This window comes from Pantherophis guttatus, chromosome 6, assembly GCF_059756535.1.
Source record: "Pantherophis guttatus breed Tessera chromosome 6, ASM5975653v1, whole genome shotgun sequence".
Classification (NCBI taxonomy): domain Eukaryota; kingdom Metazoa; phylum Chordata; class Lepidosauria; order Squamata; family Colubridae; genus Pantherophis; species Pantherophis guttatus.
This window is the reverse complement of record NC_142068.1, coordinates 46351923-46377705: the sequence shown is the minus strand read 5'-3', so window position 1 is coordinate 46377705 and position 25783 is coordinate 46351923. Positions and strand designations below refer to the sequence as shown.

Here is a 25783-nt window from a genome sequence, read left to right as displayed (position 1 = left end):
AGTAGCAATGTATCCCCTCTAAAAATTTGTGAGTATATCAGGACAACTATATTACTAGAGCACGGGTGTCAAACTTCTGGCCCGCGGACCGGATGTGTCATGTGGTGGCTCCGCCCCCGCCCAGTTTAGCGAAGGGGGAAAAAGTCCCGATATGCCACGTGACACCGCCATGACAACGCGAGTTTGACACCCCTGAACTAGAGCCTACACTGGAAATATTTTTATATGCTTCTCCAGTAAGGACCATGGCTTTTGCCACCAAGAAAAAAAAAGGGGGGGCAGCAAATGAAGCACTGAGCTTCGATAGCTATGTTGTGAATAGGTATAGACATTTTAGAAATTATTCAGAGGTAAAATGGAATCCAAGACAAGAAAAAACTGAAAGGCCTATTTATTGTGAACAAAGATTGATTAAAGTATTTATAAGCAGTATCCAGGGAGAATAAGGGTAAACATAGGTACAGTAGTGGCCACAATTGTGGAAACCTTTTGGGGAAAGTATTTTCTAAAACTAGCTAATAACACCACTTTTTTTTTTTAGTAATACCATAACATTATATATCAATGGGTAACCTTTAGCATGAATTACGGCCTTACGTCTTCCAAGGAGTGAAACAAGTCTTTTAGTTCTGCAGCTGTTATAATGTGAAACTAAGATTGAATGATTGCTTCTATTAACTGGGTTTTATTGCTGGGTTGCTTCTGATTAACAAGTTTCTTTCGTTGGCTCCATAGATTTTCAATTGGCTTAAGGTCTGGGCTATTCCCAGGCCATTCCAGCAGTGGAATATGATTATCCTGAAACTCCTCCACCAAACCTCAAAAATACACTTTTCCCAAAAGGTTTCCACAATTTTGGCCACTACTGTAAGTTGATAAACAATATTATCCATTTCCTACCAGAATTATTATCTTATAAAAAAATTTGCTACAGAAGAGTAGAACTTTATTTATTTATTTATTTATTTATTAGATTTTTATACCGCCCCCTCTCCCGAAGGACTCGGGGCGGTGAACAGCCAAAATTAAAAAACATACAATATAAACATTAAAATACATTTAAAACAGAATTAAATCCAAAATGGCTCCCCAATTTAAAACGTCTTACCCATGACCCTATAAATAAGACGAATTTAAAATTTAAAATTTCCACATTTAAAAAAGGGGAAGATTTAGGCCAGGCCAGCTTGATAAAATAGAAAAGTTTTAAGTGCGCGGCGGAAGGTGCGCAGATCCGGGATCCTACGTATCTCCGGGGGGAGCTCGTTCCAAATCGTAGGTGCCCCCACAGAGAAGGCTCTCCCCCTAGGGGCCGACAGCCGACATTGTTTGGCCGACAGCACCCGGAGGAGCCCCTCTCTATGGGAGCGTACTGACCGGTGGGAGGCTATTGGTGGTAGCAGGTGGTCCCGTAAATAACCAGGTCCTAAGCCATGGAGCGCTTTAAAGGTGATAACCAGAACTTTGAAGCGCACTCAGAAGACCACCGGGAGCCAGTGCAGCTCGCGCAGGAGAGGTGTTACATGGGAACTCCATGTCGCTCCCATCACCACCCGCGCGGCCACACTCTTTACAATTGCATTAATGAAAATAACCACTAGATTCCACTTGGGAGAAAATAGTTTATGATTAGTGGACTGCATTTTTTTGGTTGGTCAAACTGCTATACCATAAGAGACCACAAGAGGTCACCCTCACTTTAGAGAACATTCATGATCAGAACTGGATAAGAATATAAAGCATTCCTCCAATTTAAGAGTTGTTGCATTTTTTCTTATTTTGTTCGTGTGTGTTAGTAACATTTTTAAAAGAATACACTTTTCTAGTTAGAGAGCTGGAGTGCTGAACTTCAATTCTCCCAGTTCAAACTGAATCTCATGGGTAAGGATGTGGAATATTTTTGGATCTGTACTTGGTTCTCAATCAATCCCAAATCACTTATTCAATAAGATATTATTCTAACAGTATTGTTTCTAGGTGTTATTTTGTTGTTAGAAATATTTAAATCACAGCTTGCCTAATGTCAGTGTACTAAATAAGTGTAAGAAAGAAAGGGAACAATTTTTCTCTTTTGGGAAGTTTTTATAAAATTTCTGTTCTACTTTATTATTAAAAGCAATCTCAAAACAGATGGGAGATTTCCCACTTTAAAGGATGTTTAATTAATCTAACTGAAAAACCAACTGAAACTTAATATCCCAATTTTCTTTTTTCCCCACTTAAAATTCATGAGAAAGGATGCTGTTTTTGCTTGACACTGCTACAGAATTTCAGCAATATGATCTTGGGAACCAGAATGTTTGCAAAAAAAGGTTTCAGTGACTGCCTGAGGTGTATAGACTTCCAGTTCTAAAGCAGCTTACACCAATCTTGTTTTACTACACTGTGTGTGTATGTGTGTGTCTCTCTGTGTGTGTGTGTGTATGCACATGCCTCAATAGTGTTGACTCTTGGCAACTGCAGGCAACTCCCTGCAGTTTTGTTGTCAAGATGTTGGAAGTGGTTTGCCATTGCCTGCTTCCTAGAGCTGCAAGAGAGTGACTGGCCAAGAGCACCCAATTGGCTTCATGACTAAAGTGAGACTAGAACTCATAATATCCCAGTTTCCAGCCTAATGCTTAACCACTAAAGAAAATTCATAAGGCTCTCCTTATAAATTTAATGGGCCACAATGCCAAAGACTGAACTACAACCTGTACCAACAAAATGCTTAGGGAAATTAAGTGTCAAAGGATTTCTCTTTCTAAAGATTATAAGTGAAAGCAAGGGCAGAATAGCCTACCGGTAAAACAACTTCCTTCTTGTTGCCAGACACAAAAAGATGCTCCTCTCTCTTCCTCCCCAATGGAGCCATTGCTTCTCTCCTCACCACCAGTGCTTGGATGCATTTGTGTCATGTTTCACTGGGTTAGTTTTTTTTTTTTTTTTTAATTTGATTTATATGCCGCCCTTCTCCAGAGACTCAGGGCAGCTTACAATGCGTTAAGCAATAGCCTTCATCCTTTTGTATATTTATACAAAGTCAGCTTATTGCCCCCACAATCTGGGTCCTCATTTTACCTACCTTAGAAAGGATGGAAGGCTGAGTCAACCTTGAGCCTGGCGAGATTCGAACCTGCAGTAATTGCAGGCAGCTGGTCTTAATAACAGGGTGCTTTAGACCACTGTACTACCAAGGCTCATTAGTTAAAGACCTAGTGGCAGCATTTACACAAGCCCTGGTTGTCTGTGTTCTCAACCTTAGTGAGTTGGACCAATTTAGTCTGTTTGGTCAGTTTATGATTCAGTGAAGTGAAAAAAATCAGAAAATTGGCCGAATCCTTGGAGTGAGATGACAAGGAGCACTGAGGCTGAGACTTTACTGATGGCATCTCACTGCAAAACTCAGGAAAACATCTCGGGTTTTCCTATAAATACTCAACAGCACAAGAAATAAAATGGAGCCTTCTGGAACACAACAGGTCAAACATAAAATGTAAAATTTTATTGATACATATTACCTTGCCCAAGGCAGGATACCATAGTATTAGAAGAGCCACATAACAACCCTGCGTGTTTTGAATGAGAGTGTGGTTATTAAACAAAATTATTCAATGGGTTTCATGGTTAAGTGAAAGATCTGAACTCCTAATTCCTAAAATCTAGGCCTCGCATATACTTCTTGGGATAAAACTAATGGGGCTATTCTACAGCAGAATTTACAACTTAAGGAGAAAAAGTTGATGGTACAGTGAAAATGCAACTAGTGGCTAATTGCTTGACAACTATGTGTGATCCAGCACTGTGAATTTTCTCACAGAATCCAGGTCAAATCTCTTGCCAACAAGAATCCATTATAAAAGAGGATTGCAGCCATCAGAGTTGAATTGAGACCCCTCATAAAATTGAGGACTGAGGCTTTACTGAAGTCTACGAAAGCTATAAGCAGGCCACGGACCCCAACCCTTCATTTGACTCACCACCTGGTTGCCCAACTGCTGATGCCAGTTATTTGTAAAAATCATTCACTGTGGGAGTTTAGAAGCTTTGATGATTTAGAGCTATTGTTAGTACCTGGGTGTGAATTGTGGCTCCCTGTCACCAGCACAAAAGGTAGAACAAGAGTTATTCCTTCTGAACTCAGATCAAGAGAGAAGGGGTGGTAGAGAGAGAAAAAAATCATTACCTTCAATAAGATCATCTAGTCTTACCTTTGAGTGGGTCAAGTATTGTCTTTCAAGTCACACAATAACCAACACATTCAACTGAGGTTATCTCCTAAAAAGTATCACTACAACTTAGAGCACAAACCCTTCAAAAGCAGACTACCTTTCCAATTATCATCGGTACCATCAGTCCTCAATTGGTTTACGTACAATATCCAGTTGCAAAGAAATAGTAATTGGAATTAGTGCAACTGTGGCATAAAATCTCATGTTTTTCATCTTCCAAGAGTTTCTTGGTTAACCTTGATAAGATGTATTTTACAAGTAACACAAAGTACCTTTCAGTCTTTTTCCCAAACCAAGCAGCATGCACCTGTCAAGTCTCTAAGTCAGGTGTATCCAATTCACAACCTGCAGGCCACATGAGGCCCTAGCCTAGACAGCTAGTAAAGTGGCCCCACAAGATTGTAAACTTTTTATCATTATGTGATTTATATAAATTTATTATATCTATATATATAAAAGCGAAAACCACTCACGCATTAATCACAAAATCTCCAGAACCGTAAAGCCTACAAACTTGAAATTTGCCACGTATGTTCCTCTTGGCTTCTAGGTGTTCACTAAGAAAGGATTTTTCGAAATGACCATCAGAGCATTAGTATTTCCTCTGTTATTATAACACACTCTGATGCTAATTAGTTAAGACGTTCTACTCCCCCTCCCAACGTGAAAATAACTCTGGAGAGAGTGGAATAGCATAGGACAGGCTTCTATGGGGCAAGCCTCATGGAGAGAAGGGGCTAGAAAGCCTGAGGGAGAGAAGGGGAGAGGAGAGGATCTATGGGGCAAGCTTGAGGGAGAGAAGGGGATAGAGAGGAGAGGCTCCTGTGGGGCAAGCCTGAGAGAAGGGGAGAAGAGAGGAGAGGAGAGGCTTCTGTGGGGCTAGCCTAAGTGAGAGAAGGGGAGAGGAGAGGCCGGATCGTAACTACTCATTAATTTTCAAACTCTAAGTGTCAATTTATCAAGCCCGATCACATAGTTTCGTAGCAGAGCACTTCAGTTAGTATTGTATACATGGCCCAAGACAATTCCTCTTCAATCAATGCGGCTCAGGCAAGCCAAAACGTTGCACACTCATTCTTTAAGCTTTCCCTTCTTTGCACCTGCTTTTTTCAAAAACCTCACACTTTACTGATAGTCAACATGCAGCTTTTAGTTGATAATCCCTGCCTCCTGCATTTATCATTAAATTATCAAGTTATCACAAAACATTAAATTAAAAAGAAAGAAATTCTCTAGGAGTCTCTAAAGTAAAAAGGCTGGATATCATAAAAACAGAATGGCAAAATACTGGAAAAGACAATTAGTCCAAGCTTATGCTAAAATAGTCCAAGCTAAAATGGAAACAAACTAGGGAGGTTTCTCAATTAAATGAAATAGCCTATTTGTATTCAGATAGTTGTCAGCCTTCATCCACTATCATATGATGAAAAAAACAGCCACACAAGATTTTTGATCACTACTGTTACTCAGAATAGACAATATTCAGCAAGATAAATAAATACTTTGATTCTATGGTGCTGTTTGCTAAAATACTATGACATTGTCTTTACTCACGATAATACCTATGTAGCTGTTTCCATTCTATCTAATTGAAAAGAAGAAAGAAATATTGGAGAACTGTAATACCATTAAAAATTAAAAAGGAAAAGGAAATGGCAAGTTTCTAGTCCATAAAGCAATGAAGGCAGTTTTAAGACATATTATAGGTTATACCTTTAAAAAAACCATAGTTCTATATTTGTCTGGATACCCTTTCTTGGGAGAAGGATTCAGCACTCAGCTAATTTACATACCTATGATTAACAAATGTGTCTATTTGTCAGAGAATTTAGGAAACCTAATCTAAAGAGTAGTTCTTCTATCCCTATTTAATAATCAGAGAAAAATACATATAGTGACTGCCTTGTATAGTGAATGTTTGAAGTTAGGACAGTGATGAAAAAGTAACTTTGCAACGATCCTCACAGGTCAACAAAGCAAAGAAAATTTGAAATAAGATCATTTCACTTGGTGACTGCTTAACAACTGAGTTGCCAGTCCCAATTGTGATTGCTAATAGGACTACCAGTAAATTTCTGCCATTTTTCTTGATGCTAAAAATTTACCTAAGCAAACAAGTAAAAACCTAACTTGCTGCAATGTTTTCACTTTTTAGTCTCCTTTCTTTGACCTCAAGGAAATTCTAGAGATCAAAGTTCCAGCATCTGGTATCACATCAATCTTTATGATTAATATGTACTCTGCAACACAGAAATCTGTTTTTTTTTTAATTTATAAAGTTTATTAAAACAGATATAAAACACATAAAACACATATGATAAAGACATAAAAATACATATACAATAAACAGTTATAAATAATCAATCATTTGAAGCGTTTGTTTCGTAATGGTCTTTCAAGTAATACAGTTATACTTATTCCCTTAAATCTTAACTTAATAATTTCTTAGTGCCTTTTTTCCCTCTTTTCTCTTCTATTTTCTGAGACTTCTGCTTTAATAATCTGTATATTATATTTTTCTCTCTGTAATTTTATTCGCCCATAAGGAAGTAATTTGTGTACACTTGGACTTCTATTCTATCTAACTTCTAGTTAAATTTCTTCCATAGTAGCCCTATGCCATTGATACCATTTATTCCAGACTTTGTAAAATTCAGTGTCTTCTTTTTCCTTTAGCTCTTTTGTCAGCCTATCCATTTCGGCACATTGTGTGATTTTGTCTATTATTTCTTCTTCCGTTGGGGTTTTTTCTAGTTTCCAATTTTTGGCATATTGTTATCCTTGCTGCAGTTAAAATATGTATTAACAAGTATTTTATTTCTTTGGGATAGGATTTTGTAAAGATTCCTAATAGAAAAGTTTTGGGTTTCTTATCTATTTGTAGTTTGGTGATTTGTTCTAGCCATTTCTTAATATTGGACCAAAATTTCTTAGCCGCCAGGCATGTCCACCATAGATGGTAAAAAGTGCCTTGTGGATTCTTACACTTCCAACACGCTGAACTATTTTTCGGGTTTATTTTGGCCAATCTTGTAGGTGACATATGCCACCTGTAAAACATCTTTAGCTGGTTCTCCTTATATGCCACCGCCAATGTTGTTTTTGTATTCATTTGCCAGAATTCTTCCCATCTTTCCAATTCTATTGGGTATTTAAAATTTTGCATCCATTTGATCATTGTATTTTTAACTATTTCCTCCTCCATCTTGTATCAACAAAAATTTGTAAATTTTACTAATTAATTTCTCTCCCGAATCTAATATAATTTTATCTAGTTATTGTTTTTCTTTACATATTTCATATGTTTTTATATATTCCTTATGTTTTGCTTGTATCTGTGAGAAGGTCCACTAATCGATTTCCCTATTAAATTCTGTATCCAATTGTTTGGGTTTCAATTTTCCTTGATGATCAATTAAGTCTTTATATCTAATTACATTTTTGGTTTCTGTTAGGTTTGGATGTTTTAGTGCTTCTGAGGGTGAAAGCCAAATCGGGATTTTTGTATAATGTTGTTTTTTAATTTTTAACCAAGTTAATAATAGAGCATTTCTAAGTGTATCCCTTTTAAAATAAGTGTGTGACTTATACTTTTCATCCCATATAAAGGAATAACAGCCTGTTTGTAAATCTTGTCCTTCAATAGTTAATAGTCTGCTGTTAATCAACTCCATCCAATCTTTAACCTATACTAGTCCTGCCGCTTGGTAATAGAGTTCCCAATCCGGGAGTGCTGTTCCTCCTCTTTCCTTGGAGTCCTGGAGTAATTTTAATTTTATTTGTGGACGTTTCCCCTGCCATATAAATTTAGAAATAATCTTGTTTAGGCTCACAAATAATTTTTTTTCTAATTTAATTGGTGCAACCTGGAGCAAATACAATAATTTTGGTAGTGTATTCATTTTGATAGTAGAGATTCTTCCCATAAATGAGATTTGTAGGTTTTTCCAATTGTCCAGTTCTTTTTTTATCTCTATTAGTTTATCATAATTATTTTCTTTTATAGAGGTTCTTGGTGACAGCCATATGCCTAAATATTTAATTTTATTAGTCACTTGAATTTGTGTACTATTCTTCAGATCTATCTCCTGTGTTTTCGTCAGATTTTTAACTAGTAATTTTGATTTATTTCTATTTATCTTTAAACCAGCCACCTCTCCATAATCTTCTATTTTCTTAAGGAGTGTTGGTACTACTTCTAGTGGTTCTTCTGCTATAAATAAGATCGTCAGCAAAAGCCTGGGTCTTGTATTCTTCTCTTCTCACTTTTAATCCTTTGATTTCTTGATCCTCCCTAATTTTTTTTAACAAAATCTCTAAAGATAGGATATACAGTAGAGGGGAGAGTGGGCAGCCTTGTCTGACCCCTTTTGTTATGTCAAATTGGTCTGTCATATCATCATTCAAAATTACTTTCGCTGTTTGTTTCGTGTATATTTTCCCTATATTTTCCAGATTTGGTCGAAATTGCATACTCTTTAATTGTTCTTTTAGGAATTAGAAATCTGTTTCAATGATATTATTACTATTTGAATATATTCCTTAAAACAGAACATAAGTTAATTAATAAGAAATGAATTATGTAGTGCAAATAATAAATCGCCTTTTCTTTCCATAGATCAAATGCAGCTCCAGAACCATATATGATTCCTGGCCCAATTTCATGCAACCCTCTGCCTAGTTTCAAGCATCTGAAAATTATCAGATTTCTAGCAGCCTGCAAGAAAGCAACTTGGTGACAAAAAGAGGAAGCTCTGTCCTTCAGCCCCAGCATTTTAAAAATGTTTAGCTTTACATCCCATCTTTATTTTGTACAATTTTAGATGATGTACATTAAGCTCCTGCCTATTTTTCTTACAACAGCCCTATGAGGTAGATTAGGTTGAGTGTGTAATTAGCCCAAAGTCCTCCAGGCAACGGTGCAATAGACATATAGTCTTCTGAAATGGTCTTTCCCATAGATATCCAAAATACTGTAAGGATAACCCTGCAATTCATGTATTGAAAATTAGTTAGTACTAATTTTCAGTTAGTACATTTCCTATTTGTCCTAAGTATACATTAATTGGTTTTTTAATGTGCAAAAATGATTTACAATCATAGTCTCTCATTCTTGAAATTGATAACTGAATGTTGTGGCATGCCAGCGGCCTGCGCAGATCGTGGCTGATCCTGACGACGAGAAGGCTGGTGCAGGGTTCAGCAGCCTCGCGTCGGACAGCGAGGAGGCTGAAGAGGATGTGGTGCCAGAGGCAGAGACTCAGCCAGGGCCTTCAGAACCTCCAGAGGCTCCTTCAAGTGGAGAGAGCGAAGTGGAGGAGCCTCTCCTCAATGCTCGAGCACACAGGGCTGCCAAAAGCAGGAGTGGCTACTCAGGAGGAGGAGGTCTCCTCAAGAGTAAGACTTGAGGATAATTGGCCACTCCCTTAGCCTATTTAAGTCGCACACAGTTAGTAATTTCTTGCTAGAAACAACTTGTAATTATCATCAGAGCAGTTTTGGAAAAGTCTTATCGTATCTTCTTTTCTGGGCTGGTTGCCAACCTTTGCCGGACTTTGGTTTATTCTTGCTACTTAATAAATTTGATAAGGACCGTTGGTGTGTGTCAATATCCTCGGGAATCCGGAGCTGGGGCAGAACACTGAATGAGTTGATTTGTCCATAGTTTTTTTCCTCTTACTGAAATCTTTCAAAACTAATAAAAGACTTTAAAAATCTTGGGATTTTCACAGCCAATTGGAGAAAACAATAAACTGCTCACCAAGTCCGTTGCTTTGCAAATATGCCTCAAGGAAAACAAGCAAAGGATATACAGTATATGTTTGAAAACCTCATGTAAGTCCCCGTATCTCCCTTGAAGCTAACTGGGGCTACTTCTTTTCTTGTCTTTACCAGTCCCTCTCATATGGCTCTCGGTAAGGCAACCCCAGATAAGCAAACACATCCTTCTCAGTAGGTGTGGACAGGACAATCCCAGATCCAGTTTTGAGGCCATCTGATCCTCGCACTACACCGCTGCAGAGGGCATGCTCTGACAGGCTCATGTCTTTAGTCTTGGCCAGGGCTCGCATGGAGCGATTGAAGTGGGCTGAGCCAGTGAAGTACAACAAAGCACAGGCAAACTCTCTGTAGGGCACCACAATGATGTCGAGGCGCCTGTGGCGCCTGTCTTGGCCTGGCAAACGGCAGACTCCAAGGTACTTCTGCTGGCTTTCATTGTCTTCCTGATTCACCAAGTCATCCGTGAGAAAGCCTGAGTGGAAAGCACAATACGTGAGACATTAATACAATATTAATGCAAAGGACTGAGAAGTAAGTTGACACTAGGAGCTACCCTCTTACTTATATCAGTCTCAGGTTCTGCCAGATCAATGCAATTGGAAGAAACATTCCTGAAGGACAGGACATCACCAGGACATCACTGTTCACAGTGACCTGGTCTGCCTTTTCATGATCATTTGCTATTAACTAAAAGCAAAAGAAAAGGAACAGGCTCCCCAAACATGTAGGACAAGTTAAAAAAAATACCTTAGAGAATAATACATAGCCCAGTCATAATCCCCAAAAGTCCAAGAAAGAAAAAGAAAAGCTTTTCCCAATATAACAGCAATTACTGGTCTATAGTATTCAGCTTTAGGAAAAAGTGCCAAAATCAACTCAACAAAACTAGGCCTCTTCTGTATTCCTACTTATGTTTTCTTTAAATAGTTCTCAAGGCGGATACATTCAGGAATATGATTCTGAACTCCCACTCCCACCACAGAACCAGCTGATATTCTCATACCACTTTTATGAAGAATGTTGAGCAGTTTGTTAAATACTCCTTGGTGGGAGTGTCCATCAGGATGAGTCACCAATACATCCACATCTCCACAAGTGGGTTTTCCGCGCCGGAAAGAGCCACATGCTATACACATTAGTTCAGGTATAATAGACTGAGCTGCTTCTCTAACCTTAAAGAGACACATCAGAGAAATTAACTGCTTTCAAGTATCACTTAATGTAATACCGGCAATTCTCGACTTATAAAGGAGAGCATTTGTAGCTCAGGGTTGAAATGAGGCGTCCTTGGTGCTCTCTGAGCTTGGTTGTTTTCTTCCAGACATTTCATTACCAAAACCAGGTAACATCATCAGTGATAGTAATGCTACCTAGCATCGCAAGCTATCACTAGAAAATAACCAAGCTCAGAGACTACCAAGGATGCCTCAATCCTCAAACTTACAATCACAATTGGGACAGGAGCTTCAATAAATGAAATAATGGAGTCACTGCCAATTTTGCTGCAATCATTAAGCAAGTGTTAAAGGAACCTGGATTCTCCCAATTCTTCCAACTTTGCTTGTTGGAAACTATCTGGGAAGATCACAAATGGCAATCATGTGACCCCAGGATACAGCAACCAATGAAAATACATGCCAGTCACCAAGTGCCCAAATTTTAATCACATGACCGTGGGGACATGTGATGATAAGTGCACAGACCAGTAGTAAGTCTGTCTGTAAGTCAAGGACTATCAGTAATTCAATGACCTAGCATCTCATTTGCTTGAATGCATGATAAATAAAACAAACTGAAAAGTAAGTGTCACCATAACCCAAATATTTTCTAATGAACGGTAAAGTAGTATCATGGAAATAAAGGGAAATCCCATTAGATTTAATATGTTCTTTTTCGAATATAGAACCACAGAAGGCTCCACAATGAAAAGGATTCAATTTATCCTTTCCTGAGAATGGATGATTCTCCTGCTATAGGCCTGCACCTCTTACTTCAGTATCATGTATGGGATCTTAAGTACAAGAAACTGACCGTTCTTTCAGAACTGCAGTTAAATATCAAGAACTGGAACTCCCAATCCATTAAGCATATGCCCAATGATATGTTCCCTGTCAGCCCCTTTCCTACACTGTCTTTATTAAAGCATCATTTGAAGGCTATTTCGGTATGCAGGATTATCAGTATTATGATGCCAATCATCCATTTTAACAAACAAAGACATAGCTACCGGTTCAGAACATAGGGAGTAGGGGGGGAGGGGGGGAAATCAGTTTAGAGGATGAGTGCCCCTTGTCAGTCTCCAGGATCATCCTTCATTAGTTAGGAATAAACCCATTAACCTTTGCCCTGCAACATTTGGAATCACCTTCATGGCTTTTCTAATGCAGATCTGCCCCCTCTGCATCCCCAATTAAGTTTTCTTGAAAGCAGCAAACCCCATACTGCACCTTGGATCTTCGACAGACAGCAGCTAATCCCTTCTTTCTCTTGTCTCTTCCTCGAGGTAGGCAAGAGAAGAGTAATTCCATCAAATCCACAATAGGCCCATTCCCATCAAATCCACAATAGGCCCATTCCCAAGGGCGGAGGCTCCCCAAAGAACTTTAATCCTATGTAAGGGGTGATGCCCTACCTGGCAACTATGCATTCTTTAGGGGCAGGCACTGTGACTGAGTGACAGCGTCATGCTGCCCAGCGCTGCCATGGCAATTCCACTGTACAGGAGGAACAATGAAAAGGGGTTTTTTTATGTGGCTTAGATCTCTGAATTTAAAGAGCTGCATTAATATATAAACCTGAGGTATGGTCCAGCCCAAACATATAAAAACAAAGGGGAAAAAACATTTGGCTAGAGGGGTGCAAAGCACTCTTTCCTTACCAAGAGAGCAACAAGGGAAAATCACAGATATTTTTGTCAATCATCCTACCAGTTATCTGAGAATTATTTGGAGAAGGATTGGCATAACATATTGGGAATTTATCAAGGCTTTATTAGTGAAAATTAAAGCAGAAATGATGTTGGTAAACTAGATTGATTTTAAGTCAGGTACAAAGGCTTGCAGAGCATAGAAATAATAATATATCAATGTGGAAGGAGGTTTGAATTTCTTTCTCAATCAATTGTAAGGAACTCCAACTTCGGAAAAAGGAAATCTTCAATTTTTGCAATAAATATGCCTAAAAAGGGAAATTGATTTCTGATAGGCAGAAGTTTGGATGTGATTAGAGCCATGTTCTTTTGTTTTTGAGCAAATATGGAGAGAGAACACTGCATCAAATAGGAGGTTTCATTAAGAGTCATGGCTTGGATGGCTAGTATATAAAAGGAAGTAAGCTAAGCCAGTCTTCTTCAGCTTGTGCTATTTGAGAGTAGGGAAAAAAAAGTGCTTTCCAGTTGTGAAGAACATGAGGTCATAAAGACTTAGATGGTACATAAAGATGAGACTGGGAAATCAACTCCACAGGTAGACTAAAACTACTTTTACTAAGCTTAGCTATAATAACAGAGCCTTGCAAGTCTGGGCTGTACATCCTTTCCCTTTGTACTTTCCTATGAATCAATGAGGTGCCTGCCTGAGTCACTTCCAAATGTTATCTTGTTTCTTTGGATTAAAAAAAAATCTCCTCATTTTGCCTTGGTAATAGTTCTTGATATTTTCATCAAAGTCATCTTCCTTACTCTCTACACTCTACATAATGAAGTGCCCCTTCATTCACCCCTTGATCTAAGGCATATATACCTGTTGTTGTATCTTGGCTCTTTGCAGGACAAGGTGACTCCCAGTTTTAGCATTTCAAATAGTAAAAGGGGGGAGGGATGCCCAAACATCCAAAAATAAGTATGCCATAAGTTTGGAAGATGGGTGGAATCAACATAGAAAATATGTTAGTGTTTAAATACATAAAACCTCCAATATGATATCCCTTTGGAAATGTTTTATTTGGCAAACTGCCAAGTGGAAAAAATAAGAGTCATCAATAAAACCAAGACAGAATAGCCTTATGATTAAAATCTGGTGAAAAATTGCCTATGATCTTCTGTCAACATCCTGCTATAGTTTCAACAAGGTACTCACAGTCTGTTCAATTTCAGCAGCTTCTTGCCGTGGCATGCGTTCCAAGAAGTCCTCGTAATATTTAAGGCCGATAACTTGCTGGCTGGTGAGAGAGGCCCTAGTGCGGATGTCATCCAGAGTGCGAAAACCCTGCGCAGAACACGTAACAGATTTTGTTTTCAGTAATCCTTAATAAGTGATATCATAGAACCCAGAACCCACCACTGATGTGGTGTAACAGGAATGACAACACACGATGTGCTGTTTGTAATATTGTCCTGATTTCTCCCTGCAAATCACATACATTTTTTTCATGAACAGAAGCTCAAAACATGTGAGCATTCATTCATTCAAAACACACACACACACACACACACACACACACACACACACACACTCATGGAGTTGCTACTGGAAAACACCATAGTGGTTCAGTATGAATTTGACCCTTTTGCAAGATAAGACAGTTAATACGTAAACTGTTGCTATTGGTAATAAAGGAAAAAGATTGATACAAATAAAGTTAACACATTATATCTTTATACACACTATAAGGTAGGAAGAGAGGATACTAGCGTTATGTATCCAATATAGACAGTATAAAATCTCCAGAGGAAGCCCCCCACTGAATAAATCATAACTAAAAAAGTAGCAATACTAATATAAACTCATATGCCTTGCAGCAAAGATATAACATGAACAAATAGAAGGCAATGACCACAGAATTATTGCTATATAGAGGATAGAGAATTACCTGCTGGTACCACATCTGGCTAGTCTTTACTCCTGCTCCCCATATATTGGAAAATAGTTCTAGCACTGAGACATTGTCACTGATGTGGTCTAGTTTTCGAAGGTGCCCACTCTCCAGGATTTCTACGATCTTTTCTGCCATCTGTTTTCCAATTCCAGTAATCTTACAGGCTTCCTGAAAGGAGAATAATGAAACAGCAACTAGTTCAAAGCAAAGCTCAAACACTGATTTACTCTGAGTATTTTAGGTATGCTGTGTTTCATTATCCCAAGTGCACACCCAACTTTCTAATACAGTCCACCATCCTAAAAAAAAACACTATTAGCATTTAGAAAACTATGTGTTACAAACACCCCCTTGTCTCTTTTACTTTTGGCCTACAGATCTTTTGTCTGAATCTCAAGGCAGCTTCAGCTTTTCTCTGCACTCTTTTCAAAAGATCAGAAGTTCAGCATAATCTTGATAAAAGATTCTGCAAACATTGTAGAATTAGTAAAATACTTTCCAAACAGCAGGATGAAATAATAGGGATATGTAAGTAGGATGCAGGCCACAGCTGTTTGAAATTACCTGTCTATATAACATTAAAAAGAACACAAATTGGAACTTTTCCTGCAGAAAAAAATATTAAGACAGAAAAGTACAGATACCTTGGAGTAAGTAAATATACAACAGAAAAACAGACATGCTTAGTACATTGTCTCATTTACCTGATAAGATGTGACAGGCTTATGATAACTCTTGAGTGCATTAATAGCTTTCATGTAACTTAGACCCCTCCACTTGTCTCCTTGGACAGAGTAGGCTTTAGCCAACACTTCCAGCTTCTCTGTAATGCACTGATTATGATTAATTTTCTTGCTTTCAGAAGATTGAGCACAAACCCACTTGCCAGGGGAACGGCACGCTGACGAGCTTTCTGACAAAATGTTCAGGTCTTGGCCTGACTTTAGCGCTTTCAGTTCTTCCAGAGTGACAACAGCTTTGTCCTCTTCAATTTCTTCATCATCTAACGTCCTCTTTGAGATACACAGAACAAGCAGAAGAGGGAGCAATGAAATTGAGTGATCATTTATCCAATCACAGAATATGAGCTCATTCTGCAACAATATATAGACATTGTAAAGTATGGGGCACAATTCTTCATTTTCTTTGTTTCTTTTGTAATATTTGTATGGCTTTTATCTTGTTAAAATTTCTTCAATAAAAATTATATTAAAAGAAATAAAAATAAAATACAGAGCAGAATTAAGACCCATGAGAAATAATCACAGAAACCCAGAGTCAAAGCAAATATCAATTGAACTAGCAGTTTCATATCAACAATTTATGTTCCTAGTAATGGTGATCAAGAATTAGGAAGTACAGATGGCAAAATATCTGGGATGACCAAAATACAATTGATAGTCACAGTTAAAGTGTTCTACGTTTAAAATATGATAAAAAGTAATAATGAATATTTTGTTCGAAGTTATACAGTTACTGGTATTTGCCACCTCTACATTCTATAGCCATAAGAAGGCACCAACATTCCATATAAGATATCTTGGGTCCCCTACTAGGAAGCTCAGAATAGAAAAATATTGGACAATAGTTTTTACTTTTTATTCAGTGGAGTCCAGATAATATATGAAATTATGTTGTAAGCTACCCAAAGTCATTGGATACAAGATGGGTGGCAAATAAATTTCATAAATAAATAAATAATGTAAAAAAAATAAAAAAATAAAGGCAGAATGTACATCAACATACTTTGAACAGAGGGTTGCACGATAACAGAAATAATTTACTGCATATTGTTTTACTCTATTGCCCTGTAAGTTTTCTGAAAAACAAACGTAAATAAAAGAGATGTTTTATGAGCCTAGGTTTACTAAGGATACTTTGATTTTTACTAAGTTTGTTTTTTTAAGTATTTAAATTTTAAAATATATAAATAAAAAAAACCTTTTGGATTTTAAAAAAAGTATAAATTAAGAGATTTGTTTTCATGATCACTAATAGTAAGATAACCTTAGATAAGAGTTTGGCACTGGCTAACTTTAACAGAAAATCCCTGGCTTAGCCTAAAAATGTATAATCAGGCTCACTTGTGCAGCTTCCTGTTGATCCTAGAAATTTACAGAAAGCCTTCATTTAATGACCAAAATTGGGGCCAGAATTTCAGCCACCGAATGAAGTGGTTGTTACGTGAAATGCTCTACACAACAAATTCACTTAATGACCGCAATCTTGGCACTCACGGTGCAGTCATTAAGCAATTGCACAATACATAGTTAAATGAACAGATTCCCAGGAAACAAGTGGAGAGGCAGGGAGAGAAGCATTTTAGCACTAGGGCGCTCTGCAGGCACAGAGGGGCAGGAAGAAAAGGATTTTAGCTCTGTGATTTTTTCCTACTGCCCCATGTCTGAAGAGCTGATACCGGTAGAAGATTGCAAATGGTAATCACAAAATTGCTGCGCACTTGGTAACCGATCATAAATATAAATAGGTTGCCCAGCACCCAGATTAGGATTGTGGGACTGCAAGGGAGGCATACAACATTTTACAAGAGTCAGAAGTGCTTTAAAGCAGTGGTCCCCAACCTTTTTATCGCCGCGGCCCGCTGAGCGCGCGCAGGGGTGGGGGCACGGCCCAGGAGCTTTTGCGCACGGCCCATTGCGCACGGCCCAGGAGCTTTTGCGCACGGCCCAGGAGCCTTTGCGCTGCAGCGTTCATGTCCCCCGGCCGCTGCGCGGCCCGGTGCCAGGTACTCCACGGCCCGGCACCGGTCCACGGACCGGGGGTTGGGGACCACTGCTTTAAAGCACCCTTTCCAAAGCCGTCGTAACGTCAAACTATTATTACACAACTGGTCGTAAATCAAAGACTACCTGTACAGTATCACAGAAAGACGTGATCTCAGTGTTTGATTCTTCTTTCAGTTCCGTAACTGTGTTCTCTGCTTTGGGGTGAATCTTATCCTCATTCAGTAACGGTAGGTGTTCCACTGAAAAGCCTGTCTCATCCAGATATCTGCCAAGAATTAATAAACAACAAATAATTGCATTTGAGGCATTTCTCTTATCAACTAAAGGCAGATGAAGAACAATATGAAAAAGGGCTAGGAAATTCATTTGACATATATTCTTCCAAAAGACGTGATTTTTTTTTTTCAAAACTTGCTTTAGTGAAGAATCTATTCTGATTTCCAAATGTTTACTGTTTATATTAAACAGGCACATACTGGAATGAAAAGATGATCATATGTACTTACATTCTATTAGTCACACCACTAGGTATTTGTAATTATACAGAACCAATTCTAAGGTTTCTGCTGTATTTTTTGGCCTCCTATACATACCATTGGCCTCTCTTTCAACTATGTCACACTGTTCATCATTGCAACCATACATTGGTACAATTCAGTGAAAAAAATTAGGCATTGCTGTCAAATTAAAAAATGCCAATGAATTCATAAAGTAACAGAAGTCAAACATATTTTTCTGAAAATGTGAATGTTTACTTATTATTTATGTGAAGTTACTTATAGATTCAAAATGAAGAAACAGTGAATATGGCCAAAGGGAAAAAAAATAGGTGTCCTTTCTTTCAATATTTTTATATCATCTCCTTTGGCAAAAATTACAGCTGCCCTAATAAGGATAGACTGAAGAATTTTTCTCCCATTTTTGCTTTTAATTCTAGTGTCTTCTAGTTCAGAAATATTCTTCATCTCCTTGCACATGGTATATGTTTGAGATTCCTCACACATATTCAATAATATTCACCTTTGTGGAATATGGAGCCCATTTCAAACAAATCAACAGACAAATCAAATATGTACTTAATAAGAAAGACATATTTGATTCAGAGCATGTTTTGGACAGCTGTCTTGTTGAAATATCCACTTCAGCTTAATTTTTTTAAACTCCCTGACTGCTTTCGTGTAGATGTTAAACAACAGAGGAGAAGACAGAATCCCATGGAACACTATATGCGAATGATCTACATTTGAGAAGCAATGTTCCTACATCATCTTCTGGGATAATTCTAAGAGGAAGAATTGGAATCACTGCAAAACAGTGCACCCAAGGCTCAACATTACCATATAACCCATTGACCTGAAGGATGCCATGATCAATGTTATAGAAGCTACCAAGAGGTCCAAGAGAAATAGCAATTACATTCCACCCATACGTAGGTAGTTCTTGACTTATGACCACAATTGAGCCCAAATTTTTTGTTGCTAAGTGAGACATTTGTTAAGTGAGTTTTTCCCCATTTTATGACCTTTCTTGCCACAGTTATTAAATGAATCATTGCAGTTGTTAAGTGAATCTGGCTTCCCCATTGACTTTCCTTTTCCCTGTATATTGCAACTATCATAAATATGAGTCACTTGCCAGGCATCTGAATTTTGATCATGTGACCATGGGGATGCTGCAATGGTTGTAAATGTGAAAAAAAAATTGTAAGTTCCATTGTAAGCTCAAATGGTCACTAAACGAACTGCTGTAAGTCGGAGACTACTTTCTTAGCTCATCTACTACAGTAACCAAAATAGGTTCAGTGTCATTTCCCAGATAACATATCCAGTAAAATCACTTCAGAAAATCAGCATCCAAATCATCAAAGCCACCACTTTCTCAGTCACCTTATCAAAATATAGGATATTTGGCCAATGGTTACACTAAAAATATCGAATGAAATTCTTTTTTCTATTACATTTTGAAGATGGATTATCAGTTTTGCATAAACCTTCCCCATTCAAACTGGATAAAGTATTTAAGAAAGAGACCTACTTGTCTGGGACAATGAGTCTATAGTTAGTAGTGTCCAAGATCTGCTGTGCTGTAATACAAGAACTCAGCCATGATGCCTTAACTAGTTGCAATCCCTGAGGTAATTTTTTGAGTTTGAGGAGCCGAAAAGCCCGATCAAAATCCATGTCTTCATCTACTATTATATGTGTCACATCTGGGGAGAACTGGCTGCAGATGTGTCCTCCATTGTGGATGATCTGCTTACAGAAGATCTCAGCTCTGGCCTGGCCAATTCCTGCTTGCAACACATAAACTGTGATTGGCTCCAACCACCCTGGTAAAAATACCACAGATAAAGATGATCAGCAAGATAGGGTTAGGTTACAAATCTTTTCAGAGTGAAGAAAATCTGATCACTTAATGAAATATAACGAAAGTTAGTGTTTTATAACACATATAGTCATGTTGTTATATTACTGCATCTTAGCGATTGAACTTTTTAAGGATTAAGTCATTTCTCTGAAAGAATTAACAGTAATGCAAGCCACACCATGAGAACTTCACATGACTAAAGTCAGAAAGAAAAAAATACACCTTGCTGATTGTTGGTTTCTTCTTTCCAAATCTTTAAAGGTGCAGTGTGTACCTCATCTCTCAACTTCTTTCGTTTGCGGAAAGCTTTGACAATTCCTTGAGGTTCCATGAACTATAGATGTCTCCTTCCCTAACAGGAGAATGCAGATTTGCTGAAAATGTAGGAAGGAAAAGTAAAATAACAATATATTCTAATGACAGGTAATTCTTAATAGGTATCCTTTTGTCAATGTTCCATCATTTTAGAACAGATTAATAGTTCTAGTACATATCCCACTCAGTCAGTCACAGAAATTATTCTTTTCATCGTGCCTAATCTAATACATTTGAAGATCGGTAAAATTAGCATTTCATAATTTATGTACTTGGTAACTATATATAACTATTTCCTTATATCTCTTTGCCGCTGTCAGTTTATATTTTTTAGCACTACCGGGAATGTTATTTTGCTGAAGGTTAGAGAAGATAAGCAGATACATTTGGCTTAGGGAGACAATTGGAAACAGAGAGAATAGGTCTGGGATGGAAAATCAGTGTTGAATGTCATATGGGTGCTACAGAAAACCATGGGATTTTACAAGATCTCCTTGTATAGCATATAGAATTTTTTTTTTACTTGAGAGTAAAATTGTAAAATATATTATAATGTATATCATATCCACATTACAAATAATAAACTGTATATTGTTTTCCTGTTTCGTAACGGTATCATATATGAAACAGTTCTTATTGCTTAACGCATTGTAAGCCGCCCTGAGTCTCCGGAGAAGGGCGGCATATAAATCAAATTTTAAAAAAAAATTGTAACTTTCCTTGAAATATCTGGCTGGTCTTACTTTAGATAAACAGAGTCCTAAAATTAGGAGGAGCAAGGACAGTATGGTACTTATGATCCATAAATATAGGCATTAAGCTGGGAAATGTTTTATGAATTCAGAACCTACGAGACAGATCACTAGTCCAGTAGTATCAACACTGTTGGGCTAAGTTTCCCTGGTAGAAGTAAAGACTACAGAGAGGGAACCTAAGATTTGCTGAACACAAAGCATGTGCTCAAATACTATAAGCTACGGTTCTCCTATCCCAGATTCAATGTTCAATTTCTTTCATTAAAAAGATGCTATTAAGAGACCACTGTTAAAAGAGTTGGAAAATACTTTACTGGAGAATCTGAATTTGTTGGGACTTTTGCCTTCTGCAATCTCTAGCCAGGAAACTGTGATCAAACCCTCTGACAAAACTGCCGACGAAAAGTATAGCAGCTAAAAATAATAATAATATCGATATTGTTACTTTTAAGAATTATGATAGTTACGTTTTAAACCAAATGGCACAGACTTTTATTAAAAGTAATGGACAATTTGATCAGGAGCTGAAACAAAAGGTATCAGCACTGCATCTTAAGTTGATTTAAAATAGAAGTGTCTACAAGTAAATCTCTTATGTGTACACCCAGGAGAGTCTTGCCCAATTTAGCGTTACTCAGATGCCCTTCCCATAAACTTTGGTTTACAAGAGATGCCAGGTAAGGACTACAGCTCTTGAAATCAACGCAGATTGTGGGACTCCGCCCTAGAGAGAGTGGAGAGACCAAGAGAGGCGACTTTTTTGCATCACTTCGGAGCGCTGCTCTAATCGAGCCCGGCTCACCGCAGTCCAGAGACCACCCGCTCAAGAGCGTCTGAATTTGGGAGGCCGGGTGAGATCGAGCCAAAGGCTCCTGACAGCCATGGCCAAAACACCGTGGCGCTTCTCTAGCCCACTGCCGCTCTTCCAAGGCGACTGAGGGACGCCGCGCCGCCCTGCTTTAAACCCACCCATCCACCTTCGTTGCCCCTCTGGCTGGAGAAGGGGGGGGGGAGCCCTTACGCAACGTCCAAAGAGAGGCCGAGGAAAACGATACCGAGGAGGGGAACGATCCCTTACCAACGGTATTGCTGTGACGCAAGAGTGACCCGCGCGCGGCATTTCCTTCCGTGTCAGGGCCGAAGGGCCGGAAGTCCAGGAGGCGTTGCCTTGGTAACGTGCCTAGCCGAGCCGCAATATGGCTGCGACTGGCTGGCTGGAGCGGTTGCGTGCGGCTCGTAAGACCGCCCTGCTCGCCGATGGTAACGGGATGGCGGGGATAACTGGGATAGTGGCGATCTAGGGAAATGACCCGCCGGTCACGGGCAAATGGGCAGCGGGTGAAGTTGGGGAGCTTTCTAAGGTGGGAGAAGCCGTGCAGTTCCGGTCTCCAAGGAGCGAGGAGGCTGTAGTCCCGTATTGCCTTCGCTTTTGGGTGCGCCAACCCCGGGGAGACCTAATAGGGATAGATAGACTGAAGATCCAACTTAAAAATCTCTTTAAAGTTTGCTTTTGTTAAAGAAGTAATGGAAAAAATTCCCGAGTCTGTTTTATTTCTAACTGAACTGTATTCACCACTGTGGGGAACATGCGGGAATCAACCCGTTAACAGGGGTGCTTATTTCCATCAAAACTTGGGTTTAGTAGAGGAGGAGTATGGATGGAGAGCTGTGAGTCTCTAAAAGTCACTGTGGCCAAATGGGGAGACATATATTGAGTCTGGGGGGTGGGATTTCCTCCTGTTTCTCCTTTTTAGGTCCACCTATCCTGTGGTCTCTCTAGGTAAACGAAAAATCCATTACTTGTTTGAGGATGGAAAGGAGATGGCAGAAGAGTATGACCTGAAAACACACCAGCTACTCTGTAAGCCAACCAACTTTTCTTACTTCTAGTTAAAGATTAGAAATGCAAATAGTCCAGGTAGATTCAAAATACAGGTTTTGCCTTTAATAGTCTTGCACATTCTGCAGGTCAGTAAAGCGATGAACTTTACAATGAAAGAGATCCATACTAGGAAAGGGCAGTGAAAGCAATGTTTGGCCTTGTCTCTGAGATTACAGGGCTAGGCACACCTGACACTACATGTCCTTACCTGTTTTCCTATCCACAGCATTAACCCTAAACATTGATGTCTCAGTTATATTACAGTATATGGTGAAACTAAGAATTAATCCACTCATTGTATTGGTATTACTCCTGTGACTGCATGGTTTTATCATGCTTCTCTTGACAAAACTGTACAAACGCATGGAAGCAGGGAGTCAAGGACACAATGCTGTGATAGGATTTTTTAAAGAGAATTTGACCACCTGCTATAGATCAAATGCCAGCTCTATTTATAGTGAAATCAAACTTTAAATTCTTGTACCCTTCTGTCCCAGGGGTATATAAGTAGTCTTGCTTAACAACCATTTGTTCAGCAACTATTCTAAGTTACAATAGTGTGGAACAACAGGACTTACGACCAGTCTTTGAAGTTCTGGTGATCAGTGCCGCTGTGGTCACATGAACAAATTGGGAAGCTAGTGATTTAATTCTTTTTAATTATCTTAACTTTTGTATTTGTATGTTTTTTAATTTTGGCTGTTCACCGCCCTGAGTCCCTTCTGGGAGAAGGGCAGTATACAAATTAAATTAATAAATAATAAATAAATAAATAAACAAAATTCAGCCTGCCTGCATTTATGACCAGTCTCCTGCTGCCCTACTCCCATCCCCAGCTGACTTTTGTCATCATCTTTTTCTGCCTCCGTCTGCTGGGCTCATCACATGCAGGGGAGGTGCCATGAAAACACCCCACAGGTCAGTGGATGAGAGCAACAGAACAGGTGGATGTGTGTTGTGCTGTGGCACTATGCACCACTACGAACTAAGTCTTTCTTTTGCACTGTTCTTTCGCATGCTGGCCAGGTCTTTCTTTCTCACACCAGCCAGGGCTTTCTTTTGTGTGATGGCCAGGGCTTTATTTGGGCATCCTCCTTACTGGTGTGAAAGAAGGACATGGATGCACTAGTGCAAAAGAAGACCCTAGCTAGTAATGCTGTGCAGCGCAGCAGCAAGCAAGCCAAATGGCAAGGGCAGCTGGTAGCAGCAGATAGGTGAATGACCCACAGGGCAAAGATGGGTAGAAGATAGGGGAATGGGGATGGGGAAATTAAGTGGAGACAGTCCCTTACCTTCTTCCAAGAAGTGCTTGGATATGGGTGGGTCCTCTTCTAATGACCGCATGCGATTCATTGAACAAAAGCAACTGAGATTGCTTTAACTGCCATAGCGAAGCTGAGCAGTCAGATGTTTCACTTAATGACCATGTTGCTTAACGATGGAGTCTACTCCAGTCTACTTATGGTAGTTAAGTTAGGGTTACCTGTAATATAACTAATAACAGGTTTGTTGTTATCCAGGAGTTGGAGAGGAAATTCCAACTGCCTCTTGTTTTGGACAAGTTATACTAATCAAGTTGTTTGCTTTTAAACTGTTTTTGACACTGTGCAGTAGCATTTCCAAAACCAGTGTCTTGAGCATGAATTGAACTGGAAAGTATCAATGTGTGTTGGTATCTATAGGACTAAAACCCAGATCAATTAGCCTCACTTCCCAGATGATTTGGCTCTTTGGGCTCTATGTGACTAAAGCTATGCAATGTTTCGGATTTGAAGAAAAAAAGTTTTGGAATGCATTGGTGTGCTTGTATAACACCTGTCTACGATGCCTGAACAACTTTGTCTTTTCCCAGAATAGTGCAATTGCCCCATTTAACTATGGCAGAATCCCAGGGAAAAGTTTCATGTGATTTAACAAGTTGTATGCTGATTTATTTATTTTTATCCCACCTTTGTTATTTTTTAAATAAATAACTCAAGTTGGCAAACATATTATGTAATACTCCTCCCTCCTCCTACTTTTCCCATTACAACAACTCTGTGAGGTGGGTTGGACTGAGGAAGTGTGATTGATGCTATGTGTTCTGAAGCAATCTTTTGCTTTTGGATCTGAAATGCTGCACAATCATCAGGACAAAGCTTAGTAAATTGCATAATCTGAAGCTCAAAGCCAGCAGTTTTAAATGCTCTTTTAACATATGTTCATGTTATTAATATGTAAAAAAAGTCTACAAGTAGTCCTTGGGTTACAACAGCAATTGGACCAGAACTTCTGCTGCTAAGTGACATGGTGATAAAATGTGACATCATGGGATATCATTGCTTATCAATGAGAGCCCTAGCAGTTCACATTATTGTTGATAAGTGAGGACCATGTAGGAAGTTAAGCAAGGATTGCATGTGACCACAATTTCTGATTTCCTGCCAATTTCTTCATTGATTTTGCTTATGGAAAACCAACAGGGAATGTTGGAAAGTATGATCATGTGACTGCAGCTCAGTGCAATATTGGAATCATGATCTGGGTACTGAATACCCATATCGTGATCATGTGACTGTGAGGATGCTGCAAAAAGCTGAAACTCTGAGGACATATAAGTCCCCCTTACTCAATACTATTTCAAGTTTGTTGAAAAAGTTTTTCAAATACAAGTTTTTCCCCCTTTTCCTCCCTTCTTCCCTAACCCCCCCTCACCACCCATCCCCCCCTGTGACTTCTTCTTCACAACAATAAGCTAATTCATAATTAATTACATAATATTTTACCATGCCCTTACTCACTCCTCAAAGTACTGACCCTTAGCAAAGTATTCTTATAACTCCGCTTTTCTCCGCTTTTCACAATCTACCCTTTTTCTCCTCCCCCAAATTTATAAAATATTATTATTATTACAACAACATAACCTTTACT

At 38.7% G+C, this 25783-nt stretch overlaps 2 protein-coding genes across 5 annotated transcripts in view; one reads left to right on the top strand and one right to left on the bottom strand.

Moving 5' to 3' along the window:
- Nucleotides 1–6972: 6972 nt before the first annotated feature.
- Nucleotides 6973–22138, bottom strand: POLL (DNA polymerase lambda). 4 transcript variants are annotated; one of them, XM_087872820.1, is made up of 9 exons: nucleotides 22070–22138; nucleotides 20144–20295; nucleotides 19589–19883; nucleotides 17678–17819; nucleotides 15512–15820; nucleotides 14802–14975; nucleotides 14069–14197; nucleotides 10996–11164; nucleotides 6973–10464 (listed from the first exon to the last, which is right to left on the bottom strand). In XM_087872820.1, exons 2-9 carry the CDS (start codon nucleotides 20250–20252, stop codon nucleotides 10100–10102), a joined length of 1692 nt encoding a protein of 563 aa, XP_087728946.1. In that variant the 5' UTR covers nucleotides 20253–20295; nucleotides 22070–22138; the 3' UTR covers nucleotides 6973–10099. The 4 variants fall into 4 exon arrangements, with proteins under 4 accessions (XP_087728946.1, XP_034295814.2, XP_087728947.1 ...); XM_034439923.3 differs by having other exon boundaries at nucleotides 22013–22109; XM_087872821.1 differs by having other exon boundaries at nucleotides 21961–22091.
- The window catches only part of DPCD (deleted in primary ciliary dyskinesia homolog (mouse)), an 18200-nt gene continuing 14546 nt past the window's right edge, over nucleotides 22130–25783 (top strand). Inside the window, exons 1-2 of the mRNA XM_034439928.3 lie at nucleotides 22130–22251; nucleotides 22772–22852. Coding sequence (XP_034295819.1) covers nucleotides 22188–22251; nucleotides 22772–22852 — 145 coding nt within the window. The 5' untranslated portion in view covers nucleotides 22130–22187. The remainder of the gene's footprint in view (nucleotides 22252–22771; nucleotides 22853–25783) is intronic.